Source organism: Cydia splendana, chromosome 2 (genome assembly GCF_910591565.1).
Source record: "Cydia splendana chromosome 2, ilCydSple1.2, whole genome shotgun sequence".
Lineage (NCBI taxonomy): Eukaryota > Metazoa > Arthropoda > Insecta > Lepidoptera > Tortricidae > Cydia > Cydia splendana.
Window position 1 is genome coordinate 8565972 of NC_085961.1, and position 27916 is coordinate 8593887.

A 27916-nucleotide genomic window follows, 5' to 3' on the forward strand; every position below is an offset into this window, starting at 1 on the left:
GTTCGTGTACTGTTTAGAGATGTTTCAGTCACGAGAATTGAATTGGTTCGTGTACTGTCTACCTGCAGATAGAGATGATCAATACTTATGAAAGTCGAATAATAAATGGCAATTATTGATCTGTTACCCTGAATTACTTAGTCAATGTTGGATATTTTTAGCAAGTTGAGCGCCGCACCTCTACCGGCGTCCCCCGCTTCGTATGACACTGACACCAGGAGCCCGCCTCGCGCCGCCAGAGTCCGGTGCGAGCCGTCTCCATCAGGAGCCCGCCTCGCGCCGCCAGAGTCCAGTGCGAGCCGTCTCCACCAGGAGCCCGCCTCGCGCCGCCAGAGTCCGGTGCGAGCCGTCTCCAGCAGGAGCCCGCCTCGCGCCGCCAGAGTCCGGTGCGAGCCGCCTCCAGCAGGAGCCCGCCTCGCGCCGCCAGAGTCCGGTGCGAGCCGCCTCCAGCAGGAGCCCGCCTCGCGCCGCCAGAGTCCGGTGCGAGCCGTCTCCAGCAGGAGCCCGCCTCGCGCCGCCAGAGTCTGGTGCGCGTCTAGAGCACGGCGACCGCCGCTCCGCGCTCCCGTGCCCCGGCCGCGCCGCAGCCCGCGCGCGCTGACCTCCAGAGCCAGGGCCCTTCTCACCGCTCGACGGTCGTCCATTCTGATGACATCGGTGTCGGCCTCTGGTCGATGTCGAGTGGATGTCTCCGGCAGAAGAGTAACAATTTTAACCCTTCGTATGCCTTAGTCAAAATTTACTACTGAATTAATAACCTTGAAACTGTAAATTATAGTCCAAATTGTGTGGTACGTATACGGGACCAGGCATACGAAAGGTTATTTACACGATGTTTTTGAGATTTTGACGTGCTGATGACTGATTGAAACTGTTTTAAGTCACGAGAAATGATCGGTTCGTGTGCTGACACAATTAAGTAGTAGGTGCGAGAATAGAACTGGTTCGTATCCTACACATTAACTCTGATCGCAAGAAATTGATCGGTTTGCGATTAGTGTATCCACTGTTAAGTATACGTAGTCTGTCGGCCAAGTGTAGGGTTTCCACCTGGCACGTGTATGAGGACATACACGGAGTCAGGATGGACGAGTGTAGGGTTTTTGGTATTTAGCATACCTAGTTAATTCGTTTTTAAAGTTAAGGGTAGTTTGAAATTGAAGACTGTTATTGGTTGGGTATAAAAAGAAACTACACTCGGCCGACGGGTCTCAGTTGGTTGTTGAGTTGTGCTAGCAAACGGTTGTCATAAGATGAGATTATTGTGAATTGGAATAAGACAAGAAAATAAATGGATAAATATATTTAAGGGTGTTGTTATTTTACACAATAGAGAAAATTTAATTGTGACCGATCTAACATTACATCCATCTAACTTGGACGACACTTACGTTCGTCAGCAAATACTATTAGAGTTCCTAAGTTATTAATTAATGTAGTCCCTCGAGGCTGTAGTATTTACTTTACCTAATGGATTGTACCTATTTTCCCAGACGTGATAGACTTATTGTTAGTACAACTAGGGCTATGAAAGCAAGTGTCCTAAAGATTCATGAAGGGTCCGGGACATGTTGCTTTTCCGATGGTTTGATTAGTTTCTTTTATCTATTTATTCTCATATTATAATGCAATAGTAGCTCTGTCTGATGTTGCCTTACGGTCATGCTACTGAGCCGATTTTTGATATAATTTTGCAGGTGCAATTTTTTTTTATGACGGTGTGTGCAAGCAGCTGTTACTTTTTTGGAAGACCAATACGGCCTTGGCCGCTCCGATGTACTGATGGTGACCCTATACCTTTGTGTTTGTCGGATGTTCTGCGTCGTCGGGTTTAATAATAAAACACAGACAGCCTACATTAAAAACCTCGATTTCCATTTTCTTCGACATACCAATCCCTCATGCGTAAAAATAAAAATTGCGTCTGGTGGTAAAGTTCGGAAATTGTGCCATTTGCCTACTGAAAAGGAATTTCTGTATGCAAATATAACTTTGCCAGTGAACGTAAACGTCATTAGAATGTGCAAATATCTGAACAGCTAATAAAAACCAGACGTGGGCGTGTCATGTTATAATATTTTTCTCTTTAGAACGGTAAAAAGAAATGCAGTATGGTAAGACTTACAGACTGACAAGAAATTTTAGAAATTTATTGAGGACGCCAGTGAGCTTCAACAGTCAACACATGATGCAAATATCCATACATCCATCTATTTCTTTCACCAAATATATAAAAAAATATTATTCCTAGTCTTTTATTGCCTTTTCAAATCTGTTGAAAGAAACGAGCTTAAAGAAAGAAGCCTTTTATTTCAAGAAAGGCAACTAATGACGAGGAAAACAACCCAAAACGGAAAATGATATCTCAAATTATCTAAGAAAGGCAAGTAGTTACTCTCAATTAACTACACAAATAGGGCAACTGTTGTGCTCTTACTGCGTAACATCCAAACCAACAGGAACCTTCAAGATACCATAAAACCTACTTACTCTCGCATAAATTGCAGGGAATAACAGTTCTGCCGCCCATTGTCCCTTCTCATGACCTCTTCAAGCGTACTTTTGACCAGAAAATACTTGCGTAAAATTCACTTACGCTATCTTACCACCCTGCTACGGAAAATCGTACCTTATCGGCTGAATATAAGGCATTTGAGAACGCAGATATAATGCCTGATAAAGTTGTTAAGAGAAATTTAACAAGGAACATACTCGTAGTAATAACTGTTTCGTGAATGGTGGTGTTCCGATAGAGCTTTAACCATTTGATAGGATAAGGATGAGTGTAACAAGATTTTCATTTTGACATAAAATCTATTTGCTACTAAGTTGAAAGCGAAACTATAGGTCATAGGAATAAACTTTTATTTAGCTTCACCGCCTATATTTTGTATAAATACCTATAAGTAACATACTTAAATGTGCTTAAAATCTTGAAACTAAATTTGAACCACTTCCAGGTTTCTGATTGAGCTGATTGGCATACTTCCGTAGCTATTTCCGATGACAATTCAATAATATTTTAACATGGAGCTGATCTGATGCTGTAGCCGGAAGGTAGACAAAGGAACTCTTCGATGGAAAAACATTACCAAATTGAGTTGAGGTACGTTATCGAGAAGTAGTTGATATACACGCAAAGGAGAGAAAGTACAGTCGGCAGTGAAAGTGTGTTGAAAATATAATATTTTTGACTGTAACTTGTTAATTGTAAAGAAAGAAAAAATATTCTCCGTTTTTTTATTTAAATTATATAGTTCAACTTAGATCACATTAGCTTGATCATCAAATAAAATCTACATAGTTATAATAGAACCTATTATTAATTATATATAACATTTTTTTATGTAATTATGTACTTGTAATCTCTGTTAACATTGTTTTTGACGCTCCGACTGTTGGAAGCTCTTAATATATTTTTTCATAAAATAATAATTAAGTATACGAGTGTAAAGGCACTCTTGTAGAAAAAACATGCCTTATTAAATTGCCCTGTTATCCCACCCAGTTAGATAACATAACGACATTACCATAATATTAGTCCAAGCAGCCTTAACAGCCGTAATGAAAAAATAAATAAAACACCTTTTCCATTCTCGGATTCACTTATTTCGTCCTATAAAACGGAATTTTAACGGCATATTTTCGTGGAAATGTAGTAACATAATATAGTACATTGTGTATTAAGGGCGGGAAATAAGAAATTACGAACGAGTGTCAATTTTAAGCCCGACGCGAAGCGAGGGCTTAAAATGTTCACGAGTTCGGAATTTCTTTACCGCCCGTGGCACACACAATGTTTTTCATCACACTTGTAAGGAAAAAAAGGAGAATTAATAAAAACAAACTTCTGTATAAAACACTTTTCCGCCCTAGGGCGAAAATTTCAATTTCCCGCCCGCAAGCCCTACGTGTAAATAAGTGTTTTTCATCACACTTGCTCGGAAAAGATTTTTTCCGCCCTAGGGCGAAAAATTCAATTTCCCGCCCGCAAGCCCTACGTGTAAATACATCTTTTCCGAGCAAGTGTGATGAAAATATATTTTTATGATATCGTAAACGTGTGACTGCCAGGCCTCTTCGAATTTCGAGATAATCACTAGATCTTGAGACGATTTAGAGATCAACTAGATCTACATTAGATATTGACTAGATGTGACTTGGATATCTAAGTCATAACTTGTCGAAATCGTTCAAGAGGACCTCCAGAATCGCGGAAACGTCAAATTTGACATATCTATCTTACAAATATCTTTAAATTATCCGTATCGTAACTTGTTGAAGTCTAGTAGAAATCTAATTCATTTTCCGAATCGAGCCGTGTTTCACCTTTTGAGGCCGGATTTCCGGTGTGAGATTAGCTGTGGGTAGATCTTGCAAAGTATAGTCGAACTCTTAAAAAGACGGTAGAAATAGAAACGGGAATCAGAAAAGTACTTTCATTGATGTATACATAGTCACATATACCTGAGCGACATTACCTTAAACAACTCTCTTTAGATTTATAACTAACAACCCGGAAAAAACTAATAAGTAGGTAGAATTAAACCAAGACTGTTCGGCAACGATTTTGGTAGCACGGGCAGTGCAAGTTATTAAGTTAAGGTATTTAGCTATAAAACTATATTCAAGTTACAGCGTCAGGGGCCCGAACAGTCGGTCAAACCTTATTGTTTCATGAGCTTACACTGCATTGTGCACAACGCTGCAGAATATATAATACTATAGCGCAATATCTAAACAAAGCGTGACTTGGAATCACTGATCACTTATATATTAGACGGACCGAAATAATATATTATATGCATTGTATTATAAGATGACTTTGTGGTCACCACAAATGGCGCTTTAATATTTTCTTAGAGTCGGTTCGGAAAGAGAAGAGTCGTGGAATGTATTGGGCCCCATACATTCCACGACTCTTCTCTTTCCGCACAGACTATAAGTTTTCGGCCTATACGGGTAGGCACATAAGTTCACATAACTAATTCACATGAATGATATAAACACTCGACATATTTTAGCTATTGGCAGGTTCATCACCGGCGTACATCCGCGGTCTCTCATCGAGACTTTAGATCGTGTTTTTATATCCTGTTTTTTTATAAAGGAGTCTGTCTAGATGACTTCGATGTTGTTAACATCGGTGTAGCATACATCCAATTCTGACCTGCGTCCAGCTTGTGACCTAACAATAATGTTAACAAAGGACTGCAATACATACGTAAGCCATTCAGCTACTAGAGCTTCCCTCAGGTAATACGAGCAACCAAAGGTGAACTAAGATGGCACAATAGTACTAGAGTATAATACTTCCCTTATATGTATAACAACTGTAAGTAACAATTGAAAATTCATTCCAATGTTTATCGTATTGTCAAGTAGTAAATACCAAATTCAAACTGGCTTTTCATTGTCTTATTATTATGACTACCATATATGCGTCGTGGGTAGTTGAGAGCCGTTCACTAAAGCGCATATTTTAATACTTATAGGTACTTTTCGAATTAAAATATCCCTTAAAACTATAGAATCTCTTATGATGGTGAGCTAAAACCAGTTATACTCGTATTTCGGTTTTGCTATTAAAAACATGTTTACACCTAAGAAATATACGTATAAAATCCGTCTAACCTAACTTTGCACTAAGAAATTGAGTTACATTCATTATAAACGTCACATTTTCATATAACTTTGACATTAAGCCATCCAGAGATAGCTTAGTCCGACTCCACCTAATTACCTAGTTTGGTTACCTAATTTTCACCCAAAACATGTAAATGTTAATATTAATATGATAACCCAGAAATGTTTTTGTTTCAAGCGTACGATATCTGAAGCTTACCTAGCAAAAGCTTAATGTCGTTGTGATCCAGTTACAGTTTGTTCGTGCAATCTGCAAGCAGTTAAAATGTGATTATCATGTTCTCTATTGCTCCCGTCTATGACTAAGTTTCTAGTGCTATTTGCACATATAAGCTGACCCCGAACTTTGCTATCATTGTGTACAAGCCGTGGTCAGATACAAGTTGGTTGAAGTGGCATTGCGCACGGTAAGCGTTGTTAATAGCAGTCCAGGCATTAGCTAGAGAGCGTGCCGGACGACATAGGACTTTTGTTCTCATATTTTATGAGTATAGTGGTCGGCCATTTCTAAGATACCTATAGATTTTTTTCTCAGATATATTTTTTTACCTAAGTAATTGTCTCTTTGTTAGATTTATTTCTTGTAATCAGAAGTATGCAAAAGTTTTCGCTATCTATAACGCCAAGTACATGCTCTCAGCACTTCTATTTAACGAATATATTCGAAATCAAAACAGACTGGCGTTTGGGCCGTTTGTGATGATTAAACCGGTCCGGGTAGTTGTCTGTTTCTTGAATCTCATTTTATCCACTAGAAACACTACTAGAAAACACATTTTATTCACTTGTTTAAGTTCTCGTGGCCACTATCCTCTTAACAAGCGTAACAAGCTAACCGATATAAGTAGACATCTAAATTCTATCATTTGTCGTTATCAGGGGTCACTCTTATGCTGGTCCTCTGTAAACGCTAGCATGTGCCGTGTATACATTCTCCGATACATTTATAACCACTGCCACGCCACGACTAATCGACTGTTGTACTTACGTATCAAACAAGATTGCGTAACATATGTACAACTTGAACAACTATTGCATCTGTTGCATGCAATATTCGATACATTGCTAACTATTCACAAAGTACAGTCGCCAACAGATATATCGGAGTGGCCAAGGTGTTCATAATATCTGAACACGCATTCTAATGCCCTTGTGAGCGCCTCAGCTGCTCCGATATATCTGATGGTGACTGTACAATGAATTCAGTCGTTCGACCAAATACCATATTCTTGAACCGACTAAATTCGGTTTAAATGCTAGATCCTCGTAACTTCAACATTCATATGAATATGCAGAATGATCACAATAAAGTAATAGTTTAGCGTACAAAATTGATGACAAATTTAGTGATGTACCGACTATTGATTCGGCCGACTAGCCGACTAGCCGACTAATCGGCGCTCGGATGGCCGATTAGTCGGCCGACTAGTCGGCTAGTCGGCCGGATCATTAGTTTCGTCTAAGTTCGGTTCAGATGCACTTAAAAACAACCGTTTTACCCCTTTCGTCGCGTTATTTGTCATATTATAAATAATAACGCTGAAAAATTAAATAAATAAAAAAATCTAAGGCTATATTTCATACGACAACCGGACAATCGAACAAGAAAGCTACCAAGAGGTCAATAATTCGAATAAAAGTTTTCGTAAGCACCCTAAATAGGAATTTGGGTAAAATAGGTGAAAAGCTTATGGTAAATATTTGCTGTTTATTTTTTTTTGCCCTATTTTTCTGTCACTTATAAAGTGCCGACTAATCGGCCATTTTTGCCGACTAGTCGCCGACTAATCGCCGACTACAAATGTGGCCGGATAGTCGGCTTTCCCGACTAGTCGGCGACTAGTCGGTACATCCCTAATGACAATATTAATGATAGGTATATTATGTCATACCAACCTGAACCTAACAATTTGACAAACTACGAGTATTTAGGAAATTACACCCAATTGATGTCCTATTACTGTGCTCTATCAGAATAAATAATACTCGCTCTCCTAACATCGATACGTACCTACCTACATAATTACGATATTATGTATTCATTGAGTATTAAATTGTGGCCAAAGTACCTAATCCATTTCTGCAATTATGGTATAAATAGGTACATGTTGGTATAATTTTTAAAATCGGCAATAAACCTCCAGTCGTTCAATAGAAGCAATAAACGCGGTATTATCATGAAACACTGACAGAGAGCAAATCGCAAAGCACGCACGGAATTTAATAAGGGATTATTCTGGCGCCAGTTGACACGGAGATTAGAAAAATGTTATTGGTACCGGGAGTATTCATCACAGCTCGCGAATGTAAGCACAATGTGATCCTGAAACAACTTTGGAGTTGGAGTCATACTGCCGTATTCGAACTTCAAGATATTCACAAGAGACGACACGTACTAGATCCATTCTAGATACGTTATAGTTTAGATATCAACTAGTTCTCTTTTGCAGCGCAATTCGGGCAACCAATGTCACTTTTACGTTAGATAGAGTAAGATATCTATTAGATGTGAATTGGATCTCTAAGTCATATCCTGTGGAAATCGTTCAACAGTATCTCCAGAATCGCGCAAATGTCAAATTTGACAGGTTAGATCTTAAACATATCGTTATCGTATCTTGGTGATGTCGAAAGGATGTCTATTAGATGTCTATTTCAAAATCCGAATCGGGCCCACGATCACGAATAAATAGCATACATACTTATATTTGCTAAACATATATCATTGCCAAGTATGTAATATGTTACGCAGTCGAATGCTGATGGTGATCCTGCGGCGCTCTCCTACAAGGCGGAGTCGGCATTTGTTGGTGCTTTTAAACCGTAGTCCTACCACTGGTTAGTCCGTCATCGCTCCTGGTTCCCCCGGGCTAGGTGGCATGCGTAAACGCATTTCCCCAACGTAAAAAAAGTAGGTATGTAATATGTAATATATTAGGTATGTATATTGGCTTTAAATACGTATATGACTGAACTGAACTAGCGATTACTTTCGTCTTGATTGGGTCGATTAATCGTAAAACCGACTTCAAAGAGGGTAACATAAAATAGTAAGTACTTACATATCTCTTTCATACGCGTTAGCAACTGGTACGTTTGAAATCGATGCTAAGCCAAATAGTTACGTAATATAGGTACACCGAGGGCTGGTAAAACCCGAAAGATTTTAACCACGCATTCCTGCCGATCTAGCCAAGGTGACAATCGCTTGCGCTACGACAACGAATCGCTTTGTGTCTCTCTATCACTTTTCCATATTAGTGCAACAGTGACAGTTGCGTTTCGTTGGCATGTTGGCTACGCGGCCCGAGGTCCCTCTCTAGGGAGAGACTTATGAATTAGAGTTCCAACTCTTCACCAAGTCCACCAAGGACCAAGCTAACTAGCGATTGCATTCATTTGAAATGAAAAAGTCCACACTTTGTCATTTCAAATGAATGTCAAGCACCTGCCGCGATAGCAGAGGACGCTGGTTCGATTCCAGCCTGGGGCACTGGAGGACTTGGTCACTTTTTCTTAGTATATGTCATTTTTTTCAGTTTGTGGAAATGGCATCATTAATGTCAAATTTCTATGAAAATATGACGTTTTTAGAATGACAATGATTTAGACGGACTCTACTTGTTTTGTTGCTATTAATGTACCTCTGCTGTATCACAAAATTGGACTAGTTAATTGACAATAGCGACGCAATAAACGAGTATCACCGAGTATCAGCCACTTCAAAGTAAACTCCAGAAGTGTTCACTCTACATTGCAATATAAACTAAGGGCCCTCAAAACGCTTTGACGTTGCTTTACTCACGCATTTCACTAATTACATGAAAACCGCCAAACGGTGCATTTACCCTACTTGCAATGCTACCATCGATTTAGGTCAACCGCTAATGAGATTCCAGTCTTCGGATCTAGTCTTTATTACTTTTAAACTACTAAACGAATGTCATCCCTATCTCCTTATAAATAAAGTTCAACAGCACTTGATCTCCATGTCACTGAATGGAGAAAAGTTGTCAAAGAATTTCGAACTCTATTGAGTGAGGGAAAGGGTTTCTTTGTGTTTTATTGGTCGGTAAAGGGGTTGCATTGTTGGGTGAATGATCAGCGGTACAAAAGACATATTGTCTGGGAAGTGCATGTGATGGTATGTTCATGAGACTGGTGATATTTTTCAGTTGCAGTAACGAGGTGATTTGCATCAAAGAGCGTGTGTTTAACCCTGATGCAAACAAAGTGGTATTATATAGGTATTTAACATATTTTATATTGTAATTTATTTATTTATCCGTGTTATTCATTATTATGAAAACGAGTTCTTTAATGACGGATTTTAAAGAATGATAACGAATTTAGGTAATATTAAAAAATCCTACATTATTAAAAGTCTTTTCTTGTAAGCACGTGACAAAATACCGTTTTAGTATTAAAATAAATATAAATAAAGGAATGAAAAAAAATAGTTTTATGAGCTGACATTTGACAATTATTCTTCTCTTGTCAGCTGAGTCATAAAGGTTTAAAAAAACCGAATAATTTAATATTTTAATTTGACATTTACGAAATCCTGCCTAAACAAAGGGGAAGCAGAGGTTCAGAAAGATTTAAGGATATTACGAAAGACTTTAATTATAAAAGCAATGTCGAATTTCGACCCACCTGTGGCCTATTTTATAAAGCTACAAGTTACAATTTACAAGCGGAAGTCTCGTTCTAACACATAGGGTTAGAAAGAGACTTCCGCTTGTAAATTGTAACTTGTAGCTTTATAAAATAGGCCACTGATTCTCGGACGGGCAATGGTATGTATCCAGCTTAATAAGTGTAGCTAGAGTTAGACCAAGAAAAGTCTGCAGAGATTTTGATAGCCCACGCAGGGCAAGTGTTATTTTAAACGTCAAACTTCTATGAAATTATGACGTATAAATAACACTGGCACTGCGTGTGCTGTCCAAATCTCTGACGACTTTTCTTGGGCTAACTCTACTACTGTTGCAACATAGGTTTTGACTTAGGCAGTTTTTAAGCTCTGTTTTTAATGATCCAAATCAATGTAGCAATGAATGATCCAAATCATAGAGAAAACTATATGACTTTAAAGTTAAGTAGGCTAGCCGGGTTGCGCCCAGCCGGGCTGGTAATGGGTTCACGTTTGGGCTCCATAAATAAACAAAAACATTTAAGAAGTAATTCAGTTTTATACTTATTAAAAGGTAATTAATTCATATTTTTTTTAGCAGACACATTCTTTCGACAAAACTAATAAAATTAGATTTCTTTACTTATACCTTACACAATTACATATGCGATGGTTTTATAAACACGCATGACGACGATGACAACTTTTATATCTAACAATGTGAATCGCGCGTTTGCACTGAATTTGACTGCAACACCTGCTCGTGTGCAGTGAGTGTGCGAAGCGTGAACAATGTACGTTTGACGCGTTCACGACACATTTGCTAAACGTGGACACATTGTTACAATTTCACGTAACAATTATTCACTTAGCAGCATCTTACCGCATCTGTTAGTCTCTGCATGGAAGGGAAGTGGGTTTAATTCTACGTAAATAAGGTCGGAACTATTCTCGTCCCAGTACCTACCTACCTACCAGGGAATTAGCAGAGCGGTGCTCTACAGAGCTGGGTTCCTGAAACTCCGATTTGTACTTATCTATAATCTTAACCAGACTACTGTAACTGTAATTATAAACGGTATCTTTTCATTGAAATTTGACATTATGTGACGACTGGTGACGATATTTACAAATTCTGATATTGCTAATGCCGTTATGTAGCTTGATTCGACAGCACGCAAGTTAAACTTAGGCATTAAACGTAAATATCAATATTAGGTACTTAGGAGTAAATGGTTCACGTTGAGAGTTAAAAAAAAGCTCCTTGTCGGTAAAATGGAGCGTGATGCTATATACCCGAATATTAGAGATGCATGGAAAGGCAAGAGATTTATTTAAATTCTTTGGATGTCCCTTTTTCATCGATGTGCAGGAATAGTCATACGTATTATGAAAACAAAGCTGCACTTGAAAGTGGAAGCAAGCCGCTTTGCATGGTGATAGTAGACACCAAAGTAAGCGATTTTTTCCGCAGCACCCAAAAATTCACCCCTTAGGAGCCGAGATTTAGCGAGGTCTATTAGGAAAAAGAAAAAAATTCCACAAGTTTCCGGAAACAACAAACATTGAAAAAAATAATATCATTTGAAAGACAATCACTTTCTTCAACGTAAAAAAAATAAATACAAAATCTTTTCAAACAATATTAGTGTGAAATTATTAAAAACCATTTTTTTCTCTTTTGCGCTTTATTCTTGCAAATAATGTCCTCGACTTTAAAGAATGTCAGAAAATAAGTATTTTTGGTTAAAGTCAAATATATTTTTTTACTAAATGACGAAAACCGCATCAAAATCGGTTCGGCAGTTTTTGAGATACAAGTTTCAGAAGTTGGCTTACTTTTATTTATATGGGATTTTTCGTCTTATATAGTCCAAAAGGCGTGTAAGTCATAGTAAATTATACGTAAATTAGAAGGTACTTAATTTATCTACATTAGGGATATGTATATTATATACATATTTATATATGGAAAACTGCCATAGTCACCATCTTACATAAAAAAGGAGATATATCGAAGCCGAGTAATTTTCGCCCCATAAGCCTCCTTTCCCATACGTACAAACTCTTTGCAAAAGTTTTATGTAACCGCCTAACTTGTATCCTCGATGAATGCCAACCTTCCGAGCAGGCTGGTTTCCGGAGCGGATTCTTTACAATCGACCATATACATGCGGTAAAGCAGTTAAAGGAGAAAAGTCACGAGTACAACCGGACCCTGTGCATGGCCTTCGTAGATTACGAAAAATCCTTCGACAATGTCGAGCATTGGGCGGTGTTTGACTCTCTTCATCGCTGCTCAATCGACAATCGCTACGTGGATCTGCTCTAGGAGCTATATACCTCGGCAACAATGCAAGTTTGGCTTTACAAACTCAGTAACCCAATATCTATCGAAAGGGGATACCATTACACCCAAGTTTCTTACGGCAGTGCTAAACGACGTCATAAAAACGCTTGCATGGGACAGAACTGGTATCAATATCTATGGTGTCTTCTTGTCGCACCTGCCGCCTTTTTTATTTGCCGAGTCCCTGGAAGATCTTCAAGGCATGGTTGAAAGCCATGCTTCTTTGAATAGATCTTAAGCTGAATACGTCCAAGACTAAAGTTATGACGAACATCTCTAGTAAATCGATTCCAACCATAGTGACTGTGACGGTTGGGAACGAAAGACAGGAGGTGGTCGAGCAATACGTGTATCTTGGATATATTCTACCATTTGAAAAAACACATCAGCAGAAGGAGATCTCCAGGAGAATCCAGCTGGGTTGGGCGGCATTCAATAAACTAGCGGACATCCTCAAACCCGTTAACATTCCACAATGCCTGAAAACTCGCCTCTTTAACCAATGTGTCCTACCTACTACCTATCTACGGTGCCGAGACATGAACGCTCACTAAAGAGGCTGTGTATAAAATCCGAGTGGCACAGAGAGCCATGGAGCGCGCCATGCTCGGATTGCTCGGCATCAAACTTCAAGACCGAGTGAGGAATGTCCAGATCCGACGCCGCACCAAGATGCAAGACGTCGGATGCGTCATCATCAAACATAAATGGAGCTGGGCGGGACATGTTGCCAGGCAGAGTGATGGCAGGTGGGCCAAAATGTTAACGGAATGGTGGCCGCTTTCAGACGAAAGAAGTGCCTGGCATCTGTTGGCTCGTTGGGTGGACGACATTCCATAGATTGCGGGTCACTTCTGGATGAGATTGGCTCAGGACCGGGATAAGTGGCGTACTCGAAGAGAGGCCGATGCTCAGCAGTGGGCGATTAAAGGCTGATATGATGATATTATATATTTACAAGAAAAAGATTATTCATCTTCAGCTTCATTCATACTGGCTAAATTAAATAAAAAAGAGAATAAAATGCAGATCTTTTTTACAGATAAATATACTTTATATTTAAAACGAAATATTAAAAAATATATATATAAGTTATTATACGTACTTTAACGTACCTGCTAACTTTACAACTTTGATTTGCCCAATATTCGGTAGAGATTAAAGTACTAGCCCACTAACTATCTAAACACAATGCCTCATCATTTGTTTAATGAATTTGAAGATATATGTATACATGTTTATATAATACATAGATAAAGGTGTGTTTTATATTAATAAGAAAAACACAACATAGTCAGAACTTAATACAGTACTTAAAAGTAGTCACTATATATTATAATTATAAATCGTAATGTCAATAAAACTAGGCCAATTTCTGGAAGATGAATCTTATAAACTACTTAACCGATTTTGATGCGGTTTTCAGTTTCTGATAAGAAATATGTTTGAATTTATTATTAAGTACTTAGTTGCAGACATTTTTCAACGTGGAGGACACTGTTTGAATAATAAAACGTCAAAGGTTTTATTTTATAATTTTACATTAACACTATATTTCTTTAATATAATTTTGTGTATTTTTTTTTACATCAAGCAAAGTTATTTTCTTTCGATTGACACCACATTTATCTTAGTCGGGTGATCCGTGAAACTTGTAGATTTTTTTTCCTGTTTTTAACAGGCCTCGCTTTTTCTCGGCTCCTAAGGGATGAAATTACGGGTGCTTCGAAAAAAATCGTTTTATTTGGTCTCCACTATCATCGTGCAAAGTGGCTTGCTTCCACCTCAAAATGCAGCGTTGCGGCAAAAAAGCTCCATAATTAGTAAGACTAAGGTTGGACTTGGGATGGACCCAGGACGTAGAGTTAGACCAAGACAAGTCTACGACGATGTTGATAGCAATGATAGCATACGCAGTGCAAGTGTTATTTTAAACGTCAAACGTCTATGAAATTCTGCCGTATAAATAACACTTGCACTGCGTATACTATCAAAATCGTTGTAGACTTTTCTTGGTCTAAATCTAGTGATTATATTCTCTTTGCCAGGATCCAGTACAAAGATCTTGTACATATATTCTTTGTTGTACATCCTCCTGTGTTAGAAACTCAAACGTCTTTCGTCAAAGTCTATGGGAGATTGTCCAACATTACCGAGTGTCAAATTTGTCAACGTTATAGAATTTTGTAAATAAGCTTTTGGTTTTGTTTGAAATTATGTTATAACAATTATGAACACAAATAATATCCCAAGACAAGATGCATCGAGTTGTAATATTTTCTATATCAATTATTTGCTTTGTTAACAGTTACTGTGAGTGAATATTATTTCATTTGTATCATATAAGATTATAACAGTGAACCGTCCAAGATCGTCGTCAATTCGTCGGTTTTGTTTTTCATTTTTTTCTGCTATTGTAGCAACTAAACAGTTAATTTCATATATTAGGGCGGTAAAAACAGATAGTGATTTTTCCCATCCCATCTGAACCGAAAGTGGTTGCTTCATCCATTCACTTGCGGCTATTCTGTACATAAACATACCCATCTCCGTGGAAATGTAAAACAATCGCACAAACTTTTAAACTACCCAAAATTTGTCTGCGTGAATATATTGAAAGTTGAAACCATGCATTTGCAGGAATTTTAGAGTTTAATGCAAACCGAACCACGGAACTTTCCTTTTTAAATTATAGTGGGTTTTAGTTCGGCGAGTTTGTGCATTAGGGAAAGGACCCCGCAGCAAACATGGAGAAAAAGTGGTTTCAGTTCAATCTCACAAAATTTTAGTACGATGTACATTTAAGTCTCCTGATATTTTTTTATACGGGCACAAATCTCTCAGAAGTATACTTTCTGAAATAATCAAGTTTCTATAAGGGAAGTATTGTACTTATATATTTAAGTAATGGATAACTATGTAGGTATGTCAACACGCAATGATTGTTCTTTTCAGACACTAGTGACTACGATGAAAATACCCCGAGGCAGTTTATCGAGAAACTCAATGACCTAGACGCTAATGAAGGTATTTTTCAGTTACATGCTTAATAATTTTACTGTCACAGAATATTTCATACGGAATGTTAAAGCATAGAAACCTAGTACCTTACAGCCAATCAGTATGTTAATAAGTGAAGCCAAAATACGAAGCAGCGATTGCTTTTAATTTCAGCAATCGCTGCTTTGTCGAGGAAATTACCAATTGTGTAGAATAACGTTTATTGATGGAATTTCCCGTATGACGGATTTGGCCGCATTGACCTTATTGTATGTTATTTTACAATGAGTACTTAACTTCCATTGTATATAAGCGGCTTTTTTACATTTGGTTCGTGTCACTCTAAACGAATTGAAGCGCATCCGAGGGGTTTCATTATCCACAGTCATCATCATAGAGGGGTATCATTAAGTTAGATCCCCATATCCCCACCACCCTAACGAATCACCGACGAGAGGATATTAATTATTTACTTTTTATTTGGGACTGTTTTTTTAACATTCAACCTAATATTCATGTTTAGAAACCTAATAAATTAGAGCCTGCGACTTCGTCTGCGTGGGATGATGATGATGATTGATAAAAATATCGTATGTTCTTTCTTGGGCCTCAAACTATCTTTATACATACCAAATTTCATTTAAATCGTGAATATCGTTTAAGCATGAAGACAGAGTTCCTTTTGCATTTATAATAGGCTGCTATTTAACTGATCACCAGATTTAGTAAAATTTAATACCAAAAAAATCTATTTTACCACCCTAAAATCATGAATGATCACCAAAGTTATAACACCATTTTAATGTGAAATGATTACCAATATTATTATATTTTACTATCCTTTTAAAGGAAATGACACCAAACTAATCATTATTAACCCAAAAATAGTTAATGATTACCAAATTTCAAACCCCATTTTAATGTGAAATGATAACCAAATTTTTACATCTTGCTATCCTATTAAAGAAAATGACACCAAAATAATCATTGTAAACCCAAAAATAGTAAATTACCACCAAAATTAGAACTCCATTTTAATGAAAAATGATAACCAAATTTTTAAATCTTGCTATCCTATTAAAGCAAATGGCTCCAAAATAATCATTGTAAACGCAAAAATAGTAAATGAACACAAAAATTGTAACCACATTTTAATTAAAAATGTGCAAACATTTAATATATCGTTATCCTATTAAATTAATTAATCTACTTCGTCACCTTTTTCTAGTAGCATTTTATTTCTGTAACAGTCGCAGTTCTAACCTAACCTAACCCACTTTTCTAGTAGCATTTTGTTTCTGTAAGGGTCGCAGTTCAAACCTAACCTAACCCACTTTTCTAGTAGCATTTCTTTTCTGCAAGGGTCGCAGTTCAAACCTAAGCTAACCCACTTTTCTAGTAGCATTTCGTTTCTGTATGGGTCGCAGTTCAAACCTAACCTAACCCACTTTTCTAGTAGCATTTCTTTTCTGTAAGGGTCGCAGTTCAAACCCACCCTAACCCACTTTTCTAGTAGCGTTTCGTATCTGTATGGGTAGCAGTTGAAACTTAACTAACCATACTTTTCTAGTACCATTTCGTTTCTGTAAGGATCGCAGTGCTAACCTAACCTAACCCACTTAACTGATAGCAGTTTAACTTACTTTTCTAGTAGCATAACGAAATGCTACTAGAAAAGTAGATTAGGTTAGGTAGGTATGCGGTGCGGGCTACGGGGGGTTGAGCGGGAGGGGCTCGTAATTTTGGCATCAGTTTACTTTATTTGGTAATATGTATACATTTTTTGGTAATCATAGTGGTTTGTTTAGGTGAAAATATCGCATTAATTTAGTCTTCAAGATTTGGTGATCATTAATGATTTTTGGTGATCATTCAATATATTTGGTATTTGAATACAATTTGAAGTGCAGTCGTAATTAAAGTGGTGGTACTTTTGTATTTTTAGGCCTTATTTTTTTGGTGTTCAGTAATTTTTTTTGGTAAACATGATTTTTTTATTTAGGGTACCAAAGTATTTTTTGGTGGTCATTATATTTGTAGCCTTTATAATATTATAATAGTTAGTAAGGATAAAAATATATGAATGATTAAAAAAAAACGAATCCTAAAAGTAGAGTTAGACCATGAAAAGTCTGCAGCGATTTTGATAGAAGTTTGACGTTTGAAATAATTAACACTTGCACTGCGTGGGCTATCAAAATCGCTGCAGACTTTTTTTGCTCTAACTCTAGAATTAATTATGTATTATTCTTCTATATTATAGATGAGCCCGAGCCTATCAACCCGTTCACAAGCTCGCGGCAAAACAATTCGAAACATATTACCTCAATAATACCACTCGAGAGTAAGAATATTCTGTGCGAGGATTTTGAAGAGTACTCTAGCAATTGTACTTATCAAGCTGGAAAGATTTATAACTCGACGATAACCCTGCCTTTGTCTGATGAATTAAGAAATTGGTGCAAGTAAGTTATTCATCATTAAGGATGCCTCGCACTAGACCGGGCCGTGCCCACTCCGAGGCGTCCGACATGTAATTTTCTATGACGGGTGAACGGTGATCACGTGCATTCCATAGAAAACGAAGCTACGGCCCGGCCCAGGCCTGGTCTAGCGTGAATCATCCTATATCATACAGGTCCATTTTGTTGGATTCTTATAACCTAGAAATTTGCCTCGAAACTAAGATGATAAGAAGTGGAAAATCCTGCCACAAAGGTTTTGGTGTCAAATTACCACTAGGTAATTTACACGCATGAACATTATATTAATTCGAGTACTACAGTACTGTCGTCTATAAATATACCCATTTTGTTGTCAAAACAGTTAACAGTAGCAAAGAGAATTTGATATAGAGGCGGATTGTCAAAGTAATTTTTTAACATATTTAACACATATCAGTGAAGAAACAAGGATCGAAGTCAAATGACGTTCTAAAAGTTTTGACAGGCGGGCGAAAGATGGCAGTAAATTCACTGCGGCTACAAAAATTACTTTGACAATCCGCCTATAGAGCCTCCAATACTGTCAAAGAGAATTTAGCATCTATATACTATATATAGTATGTGTGTGTGTATATGTAAACTGCTTTTGCTTTTATAGAGCATTGAAGCAACTCGCAACCTGTGAATACGATTGGAACACGGATTGCCGAGACGTCACAGATAAGAATTTCAACGAGTTCACGATCGACGGCCAACTGCACGTTATTGATAAAGTGTGTCATAACGACAGGTTTTCAGTGCGTAAGTCAAATTGGTTTTCATTTCTCTTGAAGCCAAATTGGTCTTCATTTCGCTTGAGTCGAACAGCAGCCCTAGAGTTTACTAGACGCCGATGCTCGGGAGACGAGTGTCATAGCATAGATAAATAAGTAGGTAAGCTTAGAGTCCATACATCAGTTTCCTTACTTAATAAGTAATGTATGGGAGGTATGCTGAAACGTATTATTATTAAGTTTCAAACTCTCTCAAAACATGATACTCATCAAACATATATTAAGCTTGAATTCTATTACAAAAGCTTTCGCAAAGCTCGCTTAGTATTTATTAAATGTATTTTTATCTATGTATGTAGTGAGCACTCTAGGTAGGTGTAATAATCAACTTGTAGAAAAGCAGTATGTGACATACAGGGTGATTCAGGAGACGTGAGCAGGACTAACACTGCGCATTTCGTAAATTATAATATATGCAACTGTTTCGTATCAGTATTAGTGAGGTTAACGTTAATTTTCTAGTCGTGTTGAAAAAAAAAGTTATTAATTTATTTACGACATGCATAGTCACCCTAAAATTAGAATACTAAACTACCGATATTCTGTGTCAAATTGAATGTCGTCACGGTCTGGTTACTTTTGAAAACTCGTATCTCACTTAAGTTGACAGTTTATTTTCTTCGTAATTAAAAATGCTGTCATTACGGTTAAAGAGGTTTTATGTTTATTAATTAGGTCTTGTAGGGTGGCCATGATTGTAGAGAATTAAATTTGCCTTCACCAAAAAGTTAAAAAATAGGAAAAAGTGTGGTTGTTTCACCTAAGACGGTGATCGATCAATTATCAGTTACTGAGTGTGCAGGACTAGGCCTGTTCATGTCTGATGAATCATCCTGTATTTTATACTACATATAAAGCTAAAATTGATAAATAGTGAAAAGGCACGCCAGGAACGCGATATTGTATGGACGTTGTTCGTTTAGCAGATTTACTAGTGTCTGGTACATTTAATTTCAGAAATGTATAATATTATTTATTTTTACCAGACTTCGACATGCCCATGGATAAATGCATTATGGCGGTATCAAAGGACTGGACAACTTGTTTCTTGAAAATGAAATTCCACACAGACCAACGTAAAGCTGCTACAAATAACTGGGCGCATTATGAAACTCACTTCTATTTGTGCTGGTATGTGAACTATAATAGGGTATTTGACTGTATTTAAAATAAATTATTTCACACCATGCATGAAATAAAGCTGCAGATCATTATTAGAAAAACATAGATAGCAGTTATTTTTAAACCCAAGTTATATTAATTATCTATCTATACATATAATAAAGCTGAAGACGGTCGAAAGTCTGTACATGGAAGATATTTGAAAAAAAGTTGGCTGGGGATACTTAGAATCGATAACAGAACACGTTCCAAAAGTTTTTAGAATTTTTGTCTGTTTGTCTGTTTATCTGTTTGTCTGTTTATTTGAACGCGCATCACGTGAAAACGGCTGAACGGATTTTGATGAAAACTTTACTAATCTGTCGAGAAAATTCCCGGCCAGGTTATAGGCTATAAAAATTCAACCCCTAAAAGGGGGGGTAGCCACAACACTCAATTGACTTAAGTTTGCCCCTGAATCTTATGGCGCTACTTAGGAAGGAGGGGCAAACTTTTTTCAAATATGTGCTACCACTATTGAGACCCTGGTAAACTAACAGATGGCGCTGAATTTAATACTTGTGACATGAATGAGCCACCGAGTAAATATTTAGAAAAAGAGGGAGTACGGATATCAACAAAAATAATTGAATAATTATGTTGATTTAATAAATTAATAATACGACAAAATTAAACGAGAGTAAATTAATTGCCCCTCATTGCACAGTGCCATCTTTTGGGGAACTGAGTAAACATTAAATAATCAAGAAAATTCAAAATGAGTTTACATAGTTACGTAGTGGTAAAATAAACACACATATCAACACGCGTATAATTGCATAATTATTTTAAATTATAAATTTTCTCCATCATGAATTATACCTAATCGTAATTATATCGCACCCATGTCAAATCCATATTCATACGTCGGTATCGCCTCCTTTAAGCACTTAATAATGGCCACGAAGGTGGGTACTTTGTAAAAAAAAACACTGACCTCTGTCATTTGCAGTGCTGGATTAACCCTTTTAAGCAAAATAAGCACTTGCTTAGGGCACCACATCTAGGGGGCACCAAAACCGTAGGCAAAAAAAACGCGCAGGCTGCATCAGCATTGCAGTCTAACACTTTAAACTCTCGCGTTTTGTACACATATTTAATTACACAAACCCAAAGTCCTCTCCAACGAGCGACACTATTATCCGCGGATCGTGAGAGAGGCGATTGAAATTAAAAAAACACCCTAAAAATTTCAATCGTGAGGACGGGTACAAATTATCGTCTACTTGGGGACCAGTGATTCAAATGTTGAAACCAGCGGATATATCTTCGGACCAGTGTACGGATACTGTGAGTGTTGCGTGTCGTGCCGTGGAAAATAAACATTAAACTTTAACGGGTAGCTGCAATTTCTTTGTCTACCCCGAACATTTTTATAAACTAATTTCGGGTAGTTTAGTGGTGTTTTATTAATATCTCCGTTGACATTTGTTGGGACGTCAGTCTTTCCGTGACCACAGCTGGTGCAACTCAGCTGAAACGTCGGAATTAAAGGTAAAAACAATGAAATTATATCGCGGTAGACCCGTTTGTGTAATTAAATATGAGCATTGCAGTCGTCGTGGAGTAGGTAGCTACATGAAACTTTTATACGTGTACAAGTACCCATCTAATAACGAAGGGTCGTAGGGATCAAGTAAGAGAGTGAGGGTACGTAAGAACATCTCCAACGTAGGCTTTCGATTTGACCTTACGCAGAGGCCCTTAAAGTCATGGAAAAAAATCTTGCTTTCGGGCTTGCGGCCAGCCGATTTTTTCGACATAGGTTACCAATTTTATAGCGAATTTTGCTCTCTTCGACGCCAGATTTGTCGGCCAAGCAGAGTTGCTCCTTAGCCGCGATCCTGAGACCTAACTGTAAAAGTGTTATAAGGGGCCCCGTGAAAGCCGAAAACTAAAAGCATCCTATCAAGTAGCGATTTCCAGTGAAGCAAAAGAGCGAGCAGTACCTAGAAGAGTCGTGATTACATGCATCGATTTCAAGCCACTCTTTTGCAGTTCGGCGTAAGGTCGTATGCGAGGTCTTCTGCCTTATGGAAAACTTGATCTTCTGCCTTAATTACACTTGGGCGTGAATCCAAATCCAAGCTTTCCTCTTTCGCAACTGGGCCTTCTGCCTTGCTCACACTTCACATTCACTTGGTCAATTCCAAGCTCTGCTTTCTTGCATCTTTTCTGTATGAAAACAACCTCGCTGAGACCCTTAAATATCGAGCCCTATGCGAAGCTAGGCTGATAGAAAACTATCCCATCCCTTCTCTGTATGAAATCCTGGATTCGCGCCTGGTTGGGACTAAAAGTAAAAATGTACAACTGTCTATCAAATTGCGTTTTTTATATCGAAAAATTTTCGCGCTCGCTTCGCTCGCGTTTACAATTACATTATAAGATATGGTTAGGTGACATTCGGGTGGCGACTGCAGCAGCATTACTCTGTTGTAACGTTGCCTACTGCTGCAGAACTGTCAATTTTCGTGATAAAATGATGTGACTGATTTCCATACTAAAAGTAGAAATGTACAATTGTCTATCAAATTGCGTTTTTTAATCGAATTATTTTCGCGCTCGCTTCGCTCGCGTTTTCAATAACATTCTAAGATATGGCGTCTGCAGCAACATTACTCGGTTGCAACGTTACTGCTGCAGCACTGTCAATTTTAGTGATAAAATGATGTGACTGATTTCCATACTAAAAGAAAAAATGTACAACTGTCTATCAAATTGCGTTTTTATATCGAAAAATTTTCGCGCTCGCTTCGCTCCCGTTTTCAATAACTTTCTAAAATATGGCGACTGCAGCAGCATTACTCTGTTGCAACATTACTGCTGCAGCACTGTCAATTTTCGTGATAAAATGATGTGACTGATTTCCATACTAAAAGAAAAAATGTACAACTGTCTATCAAATTGCGTTTTTATATCGAAAAATTTTCGCGCTCGCTTCGCTCGCGTATTCAATCACTTTCTGAAATATGGCGACTGCAGCAGCATTACTCTGTTGCAACGTTACTGCTGCGGCACTGTCAATTTTCGTGATAAAATGATGTGACTGAGCTCCATTCTCAGCTGTAATGCGGCAAAGAACGTCACTCAACTTACCAAAAAAAATCAATGTAATCTCGATGACCCTATGGAGAGGGGGCACCATGGTCTAGAATTGCTTAGGGCATCAAAATATCTTAATCCGGCACTGGTCGTTTCCGGAGTCAAACGATTTGGGACTCGCATTTTATACGCATTACCATGCCTTCCCGAAAAAAATCGAATCATTCGCGAAAGTCTCGCAACGCATTGAGGTTACAAGGGGCACGTGGTCTTCCCCAGGAGTCTGAAGAAGACCACGGTGAGTGGGTGGCGCTCTAGCCAGACAGTACCTTACTGTATCGTCCGATATACAACTAGGTACTTACTACTCTGTCGTTTAAATCACGTGTAAAATTTGAATAAGGGCGAAAAAACTATTGAATTTGGAGTGTAGTTTTATTTAGTGGTACTTAATTGTAAAATATTTTATCTGGACTACAGTCCTCTAGCATATCCATCTGTCAACTTTACTTCAAGTTCCGCCTCCAGGGGAGAGGGAGAGAAATTAGGATTAGAAATTAGCCGCTTACTGACACAGACCGAATTCCACGCGGGCGGAGCCGCGGGCACAGCTATATTTAATAAATCGTATAGAAATATAGAAAGTTTTGTAGGGAATATAGAAAGTGAGTTCACCATGACGTCATTGTGTAATATGCATTTCATATAAATTCCATAATAAAAGCAAATCGTTTTGACAGTTCTAAAAAAGAAACTGATTTCACTAGTAGGAGAATACCTAACCAATTGAGTCATACACTCCTTCCATGCACGCAAATACGTAGTGTACTCTCTGTCACACCTACCTTCCGCGGGAGGCGTCCTGTCTCTTTTTCAATAGCTTCGGTGTGCAGCGAGTTTTTGACTCAACTATAACGATTTCTAAAAACTGATTGAACGCCTCGCCTCACTTTAAACGTATCTATACGTTCTATTCAATACCTTGTTTGATCGTCAGCAATTCTCAAACTTTTGAAACGTTTATTCGTTATAAAAGGCAGGTTTGTTGCAGCGAAAAGACCCGTTTCCGTCGCTGCACTTTAGAGGTCCTGTTGAATTTTGCGGACAAGTGCACTCCTCAGCAGTCAATTTTGCTGCAGAAATTTTCAACTATTATATCTGAGGGTGAAGTTTTTCAGGTATTGTAGCTTATAGATTGTGTAGATATTAATTAGCACGGGTGTACGCCAACCATAGTTATTTATTCACACACGAGTAAGCTTTTAAGACTTCGTTACACAGGCGCGTTTTCCGGGCAGCGCGTGAGTTGATGGGCGCGCCGCTTTTACATATAAAACGCTCACGCCCCGCTCACGCCCCGCCCGGAAAACGCGCCTGTTTGACGGAACCTTTAGATCTTTTACCACACGGTTGAGATGATAGCTCTCGATTTTAATAGTTTTCCTATTTAGGAGTGTAAAGTTTTTAGTTCATTATTCATATGAACTAATGTTAAAAAAATAACGCTTACTGAACAACTTTATCAGTGGTTGCTAAAATTCGCGTGATGAGTAAGTCGTCATATTTTTTCGCCATGACATATATCGGAGCGGTCAAGGCGCTCACAAATATCAGAAGACGCCGGTGTTCACAATTTGTGAACACCTTGGCCGCTCCGATATATCTGATGGCGACTGTACAGATCGCAGAAGGCAGAATAAATAATAGTACTGTACGCACTCTCTAACAAAACGCGTCTGTTACGATTACAATCAGGACAGATATGGCCGCTAGGTGGCGACAGCGCTACTCGCGGCTTATGGCTAGCCACCAAAATTGGTGTGGAACGGATGTACTTGTAGCTACCTGTTGCAAGGCGACGAAATCGCGGAGTGAGCCACGCCTGGCAATATATCGAATATTGCATGATTGCAAGTTCTTGAACCGGCGTGCTTATTTATTTTATTTTTATTTAATATATTTATTTCGGATAACAAGATCCATACATTTTACATTACATATATAAATACCTAATACAATAAATTAAATTAAATTAAATAAAACTAATTCTTAAAGTACTTAACTAAATTTGCCCAACAGCACCTCTATGGTCCATGTGCATAGACGGCGGATATTTAGACGGCGCGCGAACTCGTACGATCCCAAGTAGCATGGAAGTGTCGGCAACATCAATATAGCAGCCAATTGAGAACTTAGAGTGATTTAAGGGACGTATAAGAGTGTCAGAAAAGATTTAAGCTGTATAAAAGGTACTTTACAGACATTATACAGCTCAAGCTGTATAAAATCATTATAAAGGATTCTGCGGAAGCATGGGGTGCTTTATCAGAATATAAAAAATCTACTATAAAACTAAAAGTGTTTTGAGAGACTACAAGCTAATTCTATCGTAAAAGCTGTATACAGGCTGTATTGTAGTAACACTTGGCACTTTTAGCTGTACAAAAGTATCTGTCAACTCCGTTTTAAAACATTAAGTGTTGTGAAACACTACAAGCTAATTTTATCGTAAAAGCTGTATACAGGCTGTATTGTAGTATCACTTGCCACTTGTAGCTGTACAAATGTATCTGTCAACCCCTTTTTAAAGCTATTTCTTATGGCGTAATCTTACTCTCCTATAAGAATAGTAGTTGTATAACTTCTGTCTGTAAGGGTATTATAAAACCAAATGAATAAATGGCAGCTATAGTACAGCTTTTTTCTGTATTACTGATAGAGTCGCTTATAACAATCTTTTGGCGTAATTTTACACTCGTATAAGTATAGTAGTGTAATGATTTCTGAAAATAAGTGTATTATAAAACTAAAGGAATATATGACAGTTACAGTACAGGTTTTTTATTTGTTATACGGATTTCTAAAGAGAATTATAACTTATGTACGGAGAACCGAAATACAGCCAAACGAATACAAATATTCTATTATAAAGCTGTTTTAATTACAAAAGCTGTAAAAGACACTCCATTTATTACACAGCACAGCTACTAAGATTATAATGCTCTCCAACTATCCTGTAGGCTGTTTAAAAATTGTCGCCATTTTACAATAAAAAAAAAGTATTTGTAAATATAATTAAAGAAATACTTGCAAATACTTAGCAGCCTAACGCCATGTTATGATTACCAGCTAAAATAAATTGTTTAGCCTTAGAATTAATATTTATAAATATTTTTGATACTCTAACCTTAAAAACAAACAGTAACTTTACCGATTTTTGATATTTTCCTTATGGTTTCTCTTTGTTATTTTGCAGGCGCGTAAATATTTTGCCAGAAAAGATACACAGGTTCACAATAAAAAATAATCCGCACTTACCAATAATGTAATATTCCATTCAAGTCCTGTATAATATTTACTTTTACTTTTACCATCCACTATAACACTTTATTGTCGCCATTACTATATTACGAATGAACAAGATTAACACATTTTAGTTTCTTAAATGATTATTATTCTCTTGTAATTATTTCTTATAACTCATTTAAAACTTATATTCTTATATCGTACTTATAAGAGATTATCTGTAGTGTTAAGGTTTCCTGTTACACCGAAATATAGCTGTAATGCAGCTATTATGCAGCTTATGTATTGCTTATACAGCTACTCTACAGCTCTAATAACGCCAAAGGCTGTATAATTTGGGCCCTTTTTTACTTATAAGGGCTGTATAAGCGCTTATACAGCCTTTGTACAGCCTAACTGTACAGCTTATAGTATACAAATAAACTTTAATACAGCTTATATACAGCTTGCAATGCTACTTGGGATACGATACGATTTTAGTTACATTGCGGACAATTGAGGTGACATTAATTCAGCCGACCGGTCAACTAACGCATCATTTGTTTTAGATATCGTTCAAACATAAATCCGGCTGGTTTCTGATTTCTAAAAGCATGACTCCTACGCTGAAAAAGGACAAATCTTATTTAACTAATATTTTTATTCATGATATTCCGAAGCACTGCTGCGTGCACGCACTCAACTCCCAAGAGGCTTGTTAGCATACTCCTTTGAAATTCTAGTTTATTAGGGTGACTTCAATTCCTTCTGAAGAGTTTTGTTTTATTCTGAACCTTTTTACTAAGAACTCAAAGTTCTTTTTTGATTAAAAGACAGTTGTCTTTTAAAATAATGGCGTGAGGTTGTCACAGATTCAGAAAATATTTCTTATATTTAGTTTAGGTAATTAAGTTGTAAAACTTTAGACATCTTATTTAAATATTAACTTGTCATTTAATTAGGAGACTAACTGTCATTTGATTAGGAGAAAATTACTTTGGTTTTACCCCAGACTAGTAAATCTAAGTATTCTTATTTTAGATATTTTATTTTGATAAATTACAGTATTTTGATAATTTCGATATTGAGAGTCTATTTATTGTGGTGACCATGCGCCATCCATCATCATCAGGGTCAACCTCCACGTTCGACGTATTCTATGGAGAAAACCCACAGAAAACCCTCGGCTCGATTCGGGAAATTAATTAGAGATTCACTAGATATGAAATAGTAAAGATAATATATCTTTACTATATCGTATCTAGTTAATCTCTAATTCATTTCCTGAATCGCGCCGCCTATAAATATCTATTTTCAGGACTGTAACTTCAACATGATGTACCAAAGCTGTCCAGGTGGGGATCCGCGACCACCAACGGCTCTGCTCTCCCAGCTTATGATGAAGGATGAATCTATTCAAGAACTCAAAGACAGCGCATTTCGACCAACGACAATGGGGTCACTACAATTCTCAATTTTGTATTATTATTACATTTTGAAATAATTCCTGAAATTT

General features: G+C 37.5%; 1 protein-coding gene and 1 long non-coding RNA gene across 2 annotated transcripts in view; both read left to right on the forward strand.

The window, feature by feature from the left end:
• The first annotated feature begins 4077 nt into the window (after window positions 1-4077).
• Window positions 4078-27916, forward strand: part of LOC134803216 (uncharacterized) — a 207691-nt gene continuing 183852 nt past the window's right edge. Inside the window, exon 1 of the long non-coding RNA XR_010145960.1 lies at window positions 4078-4322. This is a non-coding gene — a long non-coding RNA (uncharacterized LOC134803216). The remainder of the gene's footprint in view (window positions 4323-27916) is intronic.
• Window positions 13224-27904, forward strand: LOC134800145 (uncharacterized). The gene is made up of 8 exons (XM_063772622.1): window positions 13224-13381; window positions 14941-14945; window positions 15588-15659; window positions 17896-18097; window positions 18735-18877; window positions 19896-20040; window positions 24167-24293; window positions 27719-27904. Exons 1-8 carry the CDS (start codon window positions 13224-13226, stop codon window positions 27902-27904), a joined length of 1038 nt encoding a protein of 345 aa, XP_063628692.1.